Source organism: Peromyscus eremicus, chromosome 11 (assembly GCF_949786415.1).
Source record: "Peromyscus eremicus chromosome 11, PerEre_H2_v1, whole genome shotgun sequence".
Classification (NCBI taxonomy): Eukaryota; Metazoa; Chordata; class Mammalia; order Rodentia; family Cricetidae; genus Peromyscus; species Peromyscus eremicus.
Window position 1 is genome coordinate 11,708,288 of NC_081427.1, and position 12,893 is coordinate 11,721,180.

General features: G+C 44.8%; 1 protein-coding gene across 2 annotated transcripts in view; it reads left to right on the plus strand.

The window, feature by feature from the left end:
• Trio (trio Rho guanine nucleotide exchange factor) overlaps positions 1-12,893 on the plus strand; it is a 310,438-nt gene that overhangs the window by 202,927 nt on the left and 94,618 nt on the right. For both annotated transcript variants that reach the window (XM_059276653.1, XM_059276654.1), the window contains exons 22-30: positions 2,046-2,240; positions 2,336-2,451; positions 3,112-3,178; positions 3,720-3,829; positions 4,419-4,488; positions 5,015-5,104; positions 6,945-7,037; positions 9,399-9,510; positions 10,915-11,105. In XM_059276653.1, the coding sequence (XP_059132636.1) occupies positions 2,046-2,240; positions 2,336-2,451; positions 3,112-3,178; positions 3,720-3,829; positions 4,419-4,488; positions 5,015-5,104; positions 6,945-7,037; positions 9,399-9,510; positions 10,915-11,105 (1,044 nt within the window). The remainder of the gene's footprint in view (positions 1-2,045; positions 2,241-2,335; positions 2,452-3,111; positions 3,179-3,719; positions 3,830-4,418; positions 4,489-5,014; positions 5,105-6,944; positions 7,038-9,398; positions 9,511-10,914; positions 11,106-12,893) is intronic.

Sequence of the window (12,893 nt, forward strand, 5' to 3'; positions counted from 1 at the left end):
CCTGTGCGGGGCTCATGGCTAGCACATGGCAGTTAGAGGAGCAGACCAGTGACACTAAATGGGTAAAGTATATCTAGTGTACGTGTTCAATAAGATGCGAACATGCTAACCGTGAGGAAAGGAAGCGGTGGGGTTTGTAGCAAGGGCGGCAAAGGAAAGCTGCTTTGAGAAGCCTTGGACTCCGATTGGCATTTCCTTCTGTCTGTTGAAATGAAGTTGTGCAGTGAAGACTTAGAAGTCTTGTCTTGCCAGTCTTCACATTTAGCACGTCTTTCCTATTGTAACTAGTCTAATGGAATTAAGACGAGCTGTTGTGTTACTGCTATGTGTCTGTGATATGTTCACTACATACAAACAAGTATTCCTTTACCTCCTTGTGCTTTCGTTTCCTGTATCAATGTCGGCAAGCTATATGCCTCTATTTTCATTTTTACTTATTTATTCCCAGCTCTTAAGATACTAAACCCTTAAAGGTTTATCTGTGCAGAGTTAGCATTATTTTCTCGGGTGACCTTTACTACAGTGGAAGAGATACTAGTACATAACATCCCCTGCTTCTGGAGGTAACATTCTCACCAGAGGAACTAACAACAGTCACACAAAAGATACAAATTATTTATACCGTGGGAAGAAGACAGGAGAGTGGTTGACTTGGAACAACTGTGCTTTGAAGGTGTCCACGGGACTGTTAGGAAGGCGGTCTCTATTGGAGAAGAGATGTGAAGGACATCCTCTGAGGATGTCTAGGGAATTAGTCTTCTAGGCAGAAGCACCTGTACACAGAGCCAGAAGAGGACCTGGCCAGGTAACGGGAACGAAGTGCTCAACCCCAGGTCTTGCTGTGAGGTCACAGCTGACCTTTCCAGCGAGGGAGGTTGCCCAGAGATTCTGGCTCAAAACTTTCATTTTACAAACTAAGATGGTTTAGGATGGGCTTGAAATCTGACTTTGTCTTCAGTAGTTTTCAGTTGGTCTGAATATTTGCTATAAAGGTTTTCCAGATAACATTTATGAGCAGGGCTGGAGAGATGGCTCAGAGGCTAAGAGCCTCTTCTCTAGGACCCAGGTTCTATTCCCAGCACCCATATGATGGCCCCCAGCTATCTGTAACTCCAGTTCCAGACAAGGTGATGCCCAGGCACACAGGTGGTACATAAATATACATGCAGACAAGACATCCATGCCCATAAAATAAAAATAGATAAATCTTGTTTTATTTTTAAAGTTTAACTGAGAAAAGCAGGTTTCTTGAAATAATAACTTGCTTCCTTGCAAATGTCAAATCTCAAAGAAAGTCTAGTAAGTCACAATCAGGGAAACATTCGTGATGTGGAAGGTGTGTTGAGAAGTCAGGGCTGGGTGAAGTTAATACTGCATACGTATAACCTTTGCTGTATAGTAAGCCCTAACTTTAAGGAAAGTTTTTAGTTTTGATTGACTTTATACTTTCCTGTGTATGCATAAACTGAAATAGCCTTTGCTATAAAAATGGAGCTGCTTCTCTGAAGAGAGTGTGCTGTTGGTGAGTTTTCCTTTTGGTCTCCAGAGGTGTGCTGCTCCATAGCTCCTCTGGGCTGTTCTCGTTGCCTGGTTGTCCCTGAAGATCTGGAGGGCTAAGTGGTTGCACAGAAAAAAGCATGTATGCAGCAAAGAGCTGCTGACGCAACACACGTCTGATGCTTAAAGAAGAAAGACTAAAGAATCTCCTCCATGAACCTCCTCATTCATTCATTCATTCATTCATTCATTCATGCATTCATGCATTCATGCATTCATGCATTCATGCATTCATGCATTCACTCACTCACTATTCTGCAGACTCACTGACCAGAGGAGACCCTTGACAGATAGGCTCAGTTCTAACTTTGAGCTCATAGGAACATCACTTACTGTGGAAGAGCGGAGGAAAGATGGGCAGTACAGTCTCTGGGAGGCAGACTGGACAGATTTGGGGCCTCAGTGCAGATGATGCCATTTCCCCTGTGCTTCGGGTTTCTGGCAGTCAGGTCCATGTGCTTCATAGTACTTTCCTGTTGTTTTTGCAGCAAACCAAAGAGAGAGTGAAGCTATTGATACAGCTGGCCGATGGCTTTTGTGAAAAAGGGCATGCCCATGCAGCAGAAATTAAAAAATGCGTGACCGCAGTGGATAAGAGGTACAGAGATTTCTCTCTGCGCATGGAGAAGTACCGGACCTCTTTGGAGAAAGCGCTGGGGATTTCTTCAGATTCCAACAAATCGGTGAATTGCTTTGTACACACTGGACCAGTGGTGATTTCAGGCCCGTGCCGTCTCAGCCGCTCTATTAACTGGCCTCATTGACTCTCGTTCCACAGAGCAAAAGCCTTCAGTTGGATATCATCCCTGCCAGTATCCCTGGGTCAGAGGTGAAGCTTCGGGATGCTGCTCATGAGCTCAACGAAGAAAAACGGAAGTCTGCCCGCAGGAAAGAGTAAGCTAGCATTCCCTGCGATGGTGAAGGGAGTGTCAGCCAGCCTGCAGACACGCTGCTGGGCGAGCTTTGCAGTCAAGTGTCTGAGACCTCACTTGGCTTTTTCAGCCGACTTCTCTGCATGCTGAGCTCCTATCACATGGTTCAGTCTTGTCCTGTTTTCTCTGTGCCTTCATTTCCTAGCTTGACAAATTGCTTGCCAACAGTAGTAGAGGAAACTAACAACTCAAATGTAGGTATTGAAAAGCTTTGTAAACTATGCTTACTAACTAAAGATCTCCCCTCCCCCCACCCAGTTCCCACTCTGGTATTTTTGTTGCCTAGGGACATTTGGCAGTGTGAGGAGAGATTTGGTTATCATTCAGTGGGAACAGGGAGGGAAAGTGTGTTTGGAATCCAGTGGGTATGGACTCAGGCACTGCTGAGCCAACCCATAGCCCACAGTTGAGCTGAGCAGCCTGGATGTCCCCGTAGGAGCTCTGGTGGAAGTTAGTAGATGGGTGCCACTCTGTCTGTTCTTGATTTACCTCCCTCACGCCATTACTTTAGGTATAATACTTCTGGACTCTCCACTTTATTTTATAAATCTCCATACAAATAGATTATAATAAAGAGTAATAAGCATACAACTTAACTGGACAATTCTCTGTTTATTTCAAGGTTCATAATGGCCGAACTAATTCAGACTGAAAAGGCTTATGTAAGAGACCTGCGGGAGTGCATGGATGTAAGTGTTCTGCTGGTCCATTCCGACTGAGTTTGAACTTGCTGTTTTATTGCTCTCTGTGCTGGTTATTGGAACAGTGCCAGGAGAGGGCCCATGTTCCCCGTGTTCCGTGGTGTTCCAGGGTGCGCTGGCTCACTGCAGAGATGACACAGCACTAATGCTCTCATTTAATTGTCACAGGATAGCCTGGCTGGCACTCTCTTTGTAGAGAGCAGCAGCCTGAGAGAAATGTGCCCAACAGTTATGGCGCCTGGTGCGTGGTCCCACCCTGAACGTTTGTTGTACCTTGTGACAGAGATCCATTCCAAATTTGGAGCTGGAAATAAGCTAAAAGCTATAGTAAATCTTCCCAAGTGTTAGCAGCAACTAAGGTTTTTTAAAAGACACATTTTTTTATGTTTACTAAAAGGGCCCACTCTTACATACACTCTGCATTTATTTATAAGCTCTGAGTCCCTGTTTAGAGGCCTTCAGAGTGGCTGCTGCTTGAAAGTTTGGGTTGATTTTTTTTTTTTAATCACTTTGCTTCCTTCCTGGCCAGACCTACCTGTGGGAGATGACCAGCGGGGTGGAGGAGATCCCACCAGGTATTGTCAACAAAGAGCTCATCATCTTTGGGAACATGCAGGAAATCTATGAGTTTCACAACAAGTGAGTGCTTTTAACTCTGGGGAGTGGCTTGTTAAAATCTAGGTACTGTGATGATATGAGAAAAGATGTACAGCTGAATTTAGCGGAGTCAGTGGTTTTGTTGAAATTTGGCTAGAGCCAGTCAGCTGTGCATATTTAAATTTCCTCTTCTACTTTGAAATACTGCATGTGGTGGTGTTCATTGTTTCACATCTCTGAAGTGTACAGCAGAAGGTACTCTGTGGAGCAGAAGCACATGTCTGTTGGCCGGCCTCTCCCCACGCCCCCTCCTGACTCTCCCAGCCCCTGGTAACCACCGTTTACTCTAGATTCCTGTGTTCTGCTTATAAGTGAGATCATGAGTATTTTCTTTCCAGCTACCCCACACTGGTATCTTCCCCGAGGAGGCAGCTAGTGTGAAGTTTCTGTTAGAAGGGACTTGAAGATCAAACTGCCTGCTTGAAAGTGACAGTGACTTGGCCTACTCAAGAGCTACAGATTTTGTTACACCTTAAAATGTAGAGGACAGAGACATTTTCCCTTGCTGGCATATCTTACTAGTAAAATGTTCTCAGCACGTTCGTAACAATAGTCTTTTTCTCCTCTACAGCATCTTCCTAAAGGAGCTGGAGAAATACGAGCAGCTGCCAGAGGATGTGGGACACTGCTTTGTCACTTGGGTAAAGAGCGCCGCCACCCCCCTCCCCGTTCCCCTTGCCCCCCGCAATGAGCTACCTGTTCTCTCTTCCATGGCAGAAGGAAGCAGGGAGGGCGCCACACGTTTCTTCTCAGTTACTATCTTCTGATTCCTCTGCACCTGGAAAAACGCACCTTACCTCAAAGAGTGACACTCCCTTGGGGCCCACTGGGACATGCCATTGCATTCTTATGGATTGTACTGATGGCTTTCTAGAACATTCAGCAAGCTGAGCCTCTGCTTGAGGCTGGGTTTGTCCTGGATGGGGGCCCAGTCCCGCTCAAGGAAGAGGCTCTTCCCCAGGCCATGCCTCTTGGTGCCGTAGCTTTACTCTTAAGACACAGTTTCTCTTATTGAGGCTCACATTTCCTTAGTCTAGAGAACTTACTTCCCACATCAAAGGTTTTCAGATGGTGACTTGTGCTTGGAAGAAGGTATCTAAATAAAATGTTCTTGTTTTCTCTCTTTTTTAATTTTATTTTTTTTATTTTTTTATTTTTTTGCTATAGGCAGACAAGTTCCAGATGTATGTCACATACTGCAAAAACAAGCCTGATTCCACCCAGCTGATACTAGAGCACGCAGGGTCGTATTTTGATGTAAGTGACAGAGCCCTAACGAGAGCATCCAGACCAAATTTAGTACAAAGAACATGCAGCCACACTCACACTTTACCACACTGCCAGGATAATATTTTATTTCCTTCTCTCCTATTTATAGTGCGGAATTTCATGGTTTTATTACTGTGTGTGTGTGTGTGTGTGTGTGTGTGTGTGTGTGTGTATGTATGTTTGTGTGTGTACGTGTATGTTTACGTGTGTGTATGTGTGTATACGTGTGTGTGTACATGTGTGTATATGTGTGTGTGTACATGTGTATATGTGTGTGTGTACGTGTGTGTGTGTATGCGCGAGTGCATGAGTTTGCATGTGTTTGGATTGTCAGGTCCTGTAGCAGGTGCCATCTCACCAGCCCCTATTTTGGGATATTCTTATATGTGCCTCTTAGAATGCTTCTACTGTAAGTATTAGAAGTCATATACGTAGAAGACACTTAGGTCTTTAATATAGATACACTTGTAACTATTCCTTATAGTAGTCATTAGCCTTATACACAAGATTATACATAAAAGATAGAAACTTACTAATTTCATGCAGTTCCCAAAGTGACCTACCAGTAGAGTCCTAACCATCTGACTACCAGGTCAAGGAGATGCCCCTCAGCTGTATGCTTGATAGGCTTAGTATGGGTCCTCTCCTTTTCAAAAATCCTGCAGGGAGTTGTTTGTGTAAAAGGGGAGGGACACAATATTGCCAAATGTATGGGGTTTCAGAACTAGTCAGATGTGTGACGGATGGTGCCCGGCAGAAGGTGCTGCTGGGTGCTGAGCACCCTTGGTGCGCAAGGCCAGGGAGTAGCGGGGGAATCTCTCACTGGAAAGTCTGAACCTTAGCTTTTGTGTCTTGACGGCCTGCTATGAATGCCCTGTTAGAGCTGTGTGCTCAGGGAGGACTAAGTGTGCAGTGATGCCTCGCCCAGCCGAACGCTCTTTTCTCTGTAGTATTCCACATGCCCCTGCAGCTTCATGATTAGATGACACTCAGTACCAGAGCTCCATGCAGACCACAGTGTAAAAAGCCTAAGCAGCAGGAGCGTGTGCATAGCCAAAGCTTTAAAACAGAACAAACAAACCAACACTGTTGGGCTAACAAGATGGCTCACAGGTAAAGGCACTTGCCACCTGGCCATATGGTGAAGGGAGAAAACAAGTCCCCATGAGTTGTTCTCTGGCCTCCGCACAGGTGCCATGGCATGTGTTTGCCCCCAAATAGATAAAGTATAACTTTTGAACCCCCTGTGTGCTTAAGCTTTAAAAAATAAAGGCAGTTATACCGGCCTGACAGATAGACACCTTTGGTGTCCATTGCAAGCTTACTTTTGACTTTAAAGGAGGGTTTTGGTTATAGGCCTCCATTCTCTGGGCATCACACACCCTTCACTTATTCTTTTCCCCAGCAACAAGCATTGCAGAATACCCATCATATGCTTTACCAGTTAACTAATGAGCGTATGGAGTGCTGAACAGCATTCCTGCCTTCCTGGGAAGAAGCCAGCACAGTAGCCTCAGATTTGTAAGCACCTTGATTACAAGATGCACGGTAGAAAGGGGCACGTAGACATCCTGGGAATCAATACTCTGCGTCTCCTTCCTGCTTGGTGGTCTGCCATCCTCCCACGCAGAGGAAAGCTGTAGACCTGGAGAACTCTGTGCTGGTATTTTGACAGCCTTTTAAGCAAAAGAAGCTTATCATGTCAGCAAGATCAGACACTTGTCATGGATGTAGATCAAGCTCTTGTCACTGGTGTGGTATTACAGTCATTTTTAATAGTACGACCCTATGATGAAGCTTTTCCCTCTTTCACTTTATTTAAATACAGGAGATACAGCAGCGGCATGGCTTAGCCAATTCCATCTCTTCCTACCTGATTAAACCTGTTCAGCGAATAACAAAGTATCAGCTCCTTTTAAAAGTAAGTATGAAGCCTCTTCAGTTTACAGTGTCTCCTAAGTTACACGTCACTGTTTTGACGTCTGTTCTGTGTGTATATGTGTGTGTGGTTTTCTTTACAGCCATTTCTCGACCTAACTGGTTTCTTACTGAAGCAGTTACATAAGATCATACTCCCTCGTTGCCCCCAATGGTATGGTTGGCATCTGCCTGTTACGTACAATGGCCTTTGACTGAGAAATGAGCTGCCAGCTCTCAGTCCTTGCGCATCCGTAGACTCCATTGCTGACTGTGGGCCAGGCACCGTACACCACATCCTATAGGTGTTTAACTCACAGCAGTGCTGACCTGCATATGTGAAGACTAGCTGCCCACAGTCAGGAAAACGCCTGAAGCCATTGCTGATATCTGCCAGCTTTGAGCCCAGATCCGGCTCATGCCGGGTTTTCCATTGAGTCCACAGCACCCCGCCCACTTGCTGCCCTCTTGCTGTAACTGTTAGGTGTTCGTCACACATTTTACAGAACATGCTTATGCCGATCCCAAGGGCTCTGTCAGACTGGCCTCGGCTGTTTGTTATAAATAAGTATACCCCAAATCGCCCTTACAAAGTTTTGATTATGATTAGTTTCAACAATATAAAGTCGAACAAACATCATAGATGCATTATGTCATTAAATGCGTGTTTTCTTGCCGCATTAAAAGTTCTTTGACTGCTTTTGTCCGGCAGAGGTATTATGTCTCCTTTGCTGGTGGAGTGTATGACACTTCAGCACGTAGACTGTCCACTAATCCTAACTGTGTCAGCTGCTGTCCTGGCTGCCACAGAGGAGACTGAAGCTAAGGACGCCTCAAGTTCTCTCAGTCAGAAAACTAGAAACTGTAAAAGTGGCTGTGTTCCTTTATACAAGTAACACTATTGTGGGACATTTCTATTGGAAAAACTCCTCTGTACACCCGACCATCAACCCCCAACACATACAATACAGTGCCAGGGACCAAACCCAGGGCCTCACACATGAGAGGTGAGGGCTCTGCCCACCAAGCCACACCCCACCCCCTCTCCTGTGTACTTCTGTACGTGCAGTCTTACTAAGTGACTGGATGACCATCACTACAGAAGTCTGTAGCTGCTGTGAGCATGAAGTACGCCAGAAGGCTAAGTTTAGTTTGTTTACATCCGGGTAATTTCCCCTTTGCATCCTAAGGCTCTAAAAGTGCCTTGTCTGTAAGTTTAGCTCTTGTTACACTGAGAATTAAAGGCTTTGTTCTTAGCCTGGGCTTCCACTAAGATTGTGCTATTTCTAAGTCTTTCCTCATTTTCCCAAGAAGTTCTACTGGGGAACAGTAGTAAACTCCATCCGACCTCCCAAGTGGGGAAGGCTGTCCGCACAGGCAGGAGTTGAGGCCCATTGTGCTCTAAGGAAGTTTCTGTCCAGCTCCTCAGAAGCATAACTATCTGACCACAAATGAAGGCAGCTGGCAGTTCCTCCAGCTCAGTGGTTCTCAACCTTCCTAATGCTACAACCTTTTAATACAGCTCCCCATGTTGTGGTGACCCCCCAACCACAAAGTTATTTCATTGCTACTTCTTAACTGTAATTCTGCTACTGTTATGAATCATAATGTAAATATTTTTGGAGATAGGTTTACCAAAGGGGTCTCGACCCAGAGGTTGAGACCACTGCTCTAGCCCCTCCGAGCTTACTACTGACCACACTGCTATGTCAGTCTTGTGCATAGCATACACAAGATTGTTGTCACTGTGACCAGTGATCGTCCTGACACCCCACAAAGAAATACCTCAGACCTGTCAGGATCTAAGTTTGCTTTCCCACTGTCCTGCTCACATGGTGACGGATGATCTTCCAGATAGTCAGGAAGCGGAATTATACACATAGGTCCCTCCAAGAGGTGTGGCTTGTCACTGGAGCCTCCCTAGCACCCTGCACGGAGGAAAGGAAGTCCGTGGGGTGCTGCTGTTCTGATGCAGGGTCCAGCTAGACATTGACATCGTGGGGTTGTGCGGTCAGCAGGGCAGCTGGACTCCAGCATGGCTCTCAGTTGTCCCTGGCAGCTGCTTAGTCCTTACACACCGGTAACATTTGATTTTCTCGTTTTGAAGATGTGGTGATTGACCGCTTCACCAGCTTTGTCCTGACTCACGGTGACTAGATCCGTCTTCCTCCATTGTCCGCATTCAAGTAGAACAAAGCCTGTTGCCTGTTGAGTAATTCACTTTTTTATAAGAAAAACTCCCAGTTGGCCAGTTTGTTTATTTCTTGAGCACTCTGAGTTTTCATGGATTTCTGGTATCTGCTAAATGTTGCTGGCAGAGCATTTTTGCAGTCCTTTGCTAGTTCACAGTGTTGATCTTCCTCAGGAGCTGCTCACATGCTGTGAGGAAGGAAAGGGGGAGATTAAAGACGGCCTCGAGGTGATGCTCAGTGTGCCAAAGCGAGCCAATGATGCCATGCACCTCAGCATGCTGGAAGGTAACAGGATACATCACATCCCTAACGTATGACTGCATCATTTCCACTGATACTGTGTGTAAATGAATTGTCTTTATTCTTGATGTGGTAACAGCCATACCATTCTGCACTCCAGCTTTGTATCACCCACCTCTTATCTAGTGCTACCTGGCTTTCCTGCTAATGGAGGTGTAAATGATGAGCAGAGACATTGAGACCCAAGGTTATAGAAGATCTTGTTACTTCCCCGTTTCCATATCCTCTGCTAGATGTTTACACAAAGCAGATGTCTGGTGAAGTGATTGAATTTAGTGTGTGACATGGTGAACAGAAATTAGACAAATGTGTCCAACAGGTATCATAGCAATTCCAATTTGCATGGATGCTTCTGTTTAATAAAGCTGCATTGTCAAGGTTAGCATTGCAAAGGGCCTGTCCCAAATGCTTGTGCTAAGTTTATGCCATTACATTGGCATAAATTTATTATTAATTATAATTAATAAGAAATTTATTAATTAGAACACAAATGCCACTTTGTAGTAGAAACTCATTGATCAAGCAACACTGATATTTCTCCCTCTGATATAAAATATATGATGGAAAAGCTGTTCTTCATAATGTCATCAAAGGTAAGGATTGTGTTCTGGCCCATTTCTCTCCATCCTATGTATTCTGTAGTTGCCCCAGTAAGCTGCAGGACCACATAAACATTCCACCTCACAGGAAGTGGAGAAGCATATGTATAGGGAACCCCTACCAGCAGTATACATTTTTTTTCTCACTTGCCCAGAGTTGGGATGCTTAGCTCTTCCTAACTGTAAAGGGACTGGCGAGTAAAGAACTCGCCTGAGTGGGAGTGTCTGCTCTAAAGAAAACACAGAAATGGAGGTCGTGAACAGCTTCTGTCCCAGGGGCTGCTTTGCTAAGTCCTCGTGACCACATTTGTGACTGAAGAGTCGCCAGGGAGGCTGCCGTGTGGCCAGGTCCAGGCTGATTGGTGTGCAACATATTCCAGACTCACAGAAGATGAGTTAGTGACTTTGTCTCCACCAGATTAGGACCCGAGCAGAGGGTCTCAGAGGGGCATTCGGGCCGAAGAGGCAAAGAATCAGGCTGGATTGTGGGCAGTAATGAGTCTGTGAGTGAGGGACAAGGAGCTGGGAGTTAGACCAGCCCCTCAGGTGATGTAAGCCAACAGAAACGAGTGGAAAGAATACAGCTATGAGGATCTCCTGAAGGTTTCTGAACTTGGGAAAATACAGACAAAGCAGTATATTTTAGGAAGAACTGTCCTTTGTCCTGGAGTCAGGGAGCAAGATTGAAAACTAAGTGAAGGCGTTTTACAGATGAAATAGAGATGCTCCCTTCTGAGTCATGCGTCCTTTCCCTGTGAACTGATCTACCTGCCTTTGTTTCATGTTGTAGGGTTTGATGAAAACATTGAGTCTCAGGGAGAGCTCATCCTGCAGGAATCCTTCCAAGTGTGGGACCCCAAAACCTTAATTCGAAAGGGTCGAGAACGGCATCTCTTCCTTTTTGAAATGTCCTTAGTGTTTAGTAAAGAAGTGAAAGACTCCAGTGGGAGAAGCAAGTACCTCTACAAAAGCAAGTTGTTTGTAAGTATAGGCGTCCAGAGTTCGCTGTGCAAGTAAGGTGACCGCATCCTTCTTGTGGGGAGAGAGAATTCCTGTTTGCTGCCTTTAGCTACCTCCCAAACTACTCCAAAATGTGAATCTGAATTGTGAAGTTTTTATCTTCTCCAGTTGTGTTCTCTGCAACCTGAGTCCACTAGAGGGCACACTGGTATTCTGTGGACTTGAGGGTTCTCTTCCTGAGGCCCATAGCTTCTAACTGCAGGACGAAGAAACACTGTAGGAGTAGATGAAGTCTTGTGTTGTCTGGGTGCCCTAAGCAAGCGCTCATATCATTTTAATTATTGTTTTAAATCCATAAACATCAAAATGTATGCAGGCAGCCTTGCTGGGTGGGCTCACTACAAATGCATAATAATGAAGATTTGATTTCTTGTTCCAATAGAAATTAATTTATGAAGAGTAAATGTATGAATAAATTTGAAATTTTTATAATAGCAAATATCATTATTAGAGAAAAAAATATGTGATCAAAAATGATGTTTGAAAGATTCCCCAGCCCTACCCATGCGGACACCTATAGAGTTCCCATAATTCATTTTGGTTCTTATCCGATGTCATTGTGTTTCTGGGGAAGGGAGCATGGAACCATTGTATTACTGTTCCACACTAGCCACCCCATGGCTGTGTACAACTGAATGCCTGCTCCGTGGAAGGCTCAAGCCAGGACAGACTCTGGTTCCCTGCACTTTGAGCTTTCTCAAGGCAACTGCTCAGAAGGCTGCCAGCACAGAATTGCTAGACAGGGAATGAGATGAAGTAAAGGTGAGCTTACCATCTAGAAAGGAACCAGAGTGCCATCCATTTGTCTTCATGTCAGAGCTCTTTCAAATGTTTACAGACATCGAACATTTGAATGACCTGATGTTACAAATTTTGGTGCTATCTGTAGATCCGGCAAACTCCCAGAAGAATAGAACTCCGAGTGTGGAAATGTTCTTAATAATAATTTGGAATCTGCAAATTCCTACTAATGGGTTTCATTCCACTGTCTTTGGCTGGTACCCTGATTATCATTTGGATCTCACTGTGGCCTTACATCAGTTAGGTCACATTCCAGCTGGAAATTAAAAAGTGCATTCTTGCTGGATAGTAATTTTACTGCTGGCTTGAATCTGCCCTTGGAGGCAAACTTGTGTGTTTTAGAAATTGATACATCTTAGCCTAATTTATATTTTAAAAATTAAGATGCCTGGAGAGGCCACCTTTGGAGCGCCAGCCCATGAGTCACTTCCCTTGCTGGAGGGAGAGATTGGGTGGATTCGATCATGGGGGAGGATGCTGTGTTATGCATATGTCCCCAGACAGGAGATTGTCTCCTGGTGTTACAGTGCATGATGAAATACTAAAAGTTAACGTTGCAGATGAAATCTGAAAATTTTAGCCCTTTTTGCTGTCTGTCAAGCTGTGACACTGGTCATAGGGGATCATGGACGACCCTTTGGGCTAGGAAAAGCCCTTGCTTGTTTCTAAGCTTGTTTCATGCCTGTTTCTTCAGCACGTTCTGCTTATTAAGCTTATTAAGCTCCATTGCAGTCTCCAGAAGCGCTCAAAGGCAGTCAAAGGCAAAAACAGTCAGCTTTCCTCCTACCAACTAAGGCAATGGCCCTTTAGTACAGTTCCACATGCTGTGGTGACTCCCAACCGTAAAATGATTTTCGTTGCTACTTCATAACTGTATTTTTGCTACTGTTATAAATCATAATGTAAGTATATGTTTTCCAGTGATCTTTGGTGACCTCTGTGAAAGGG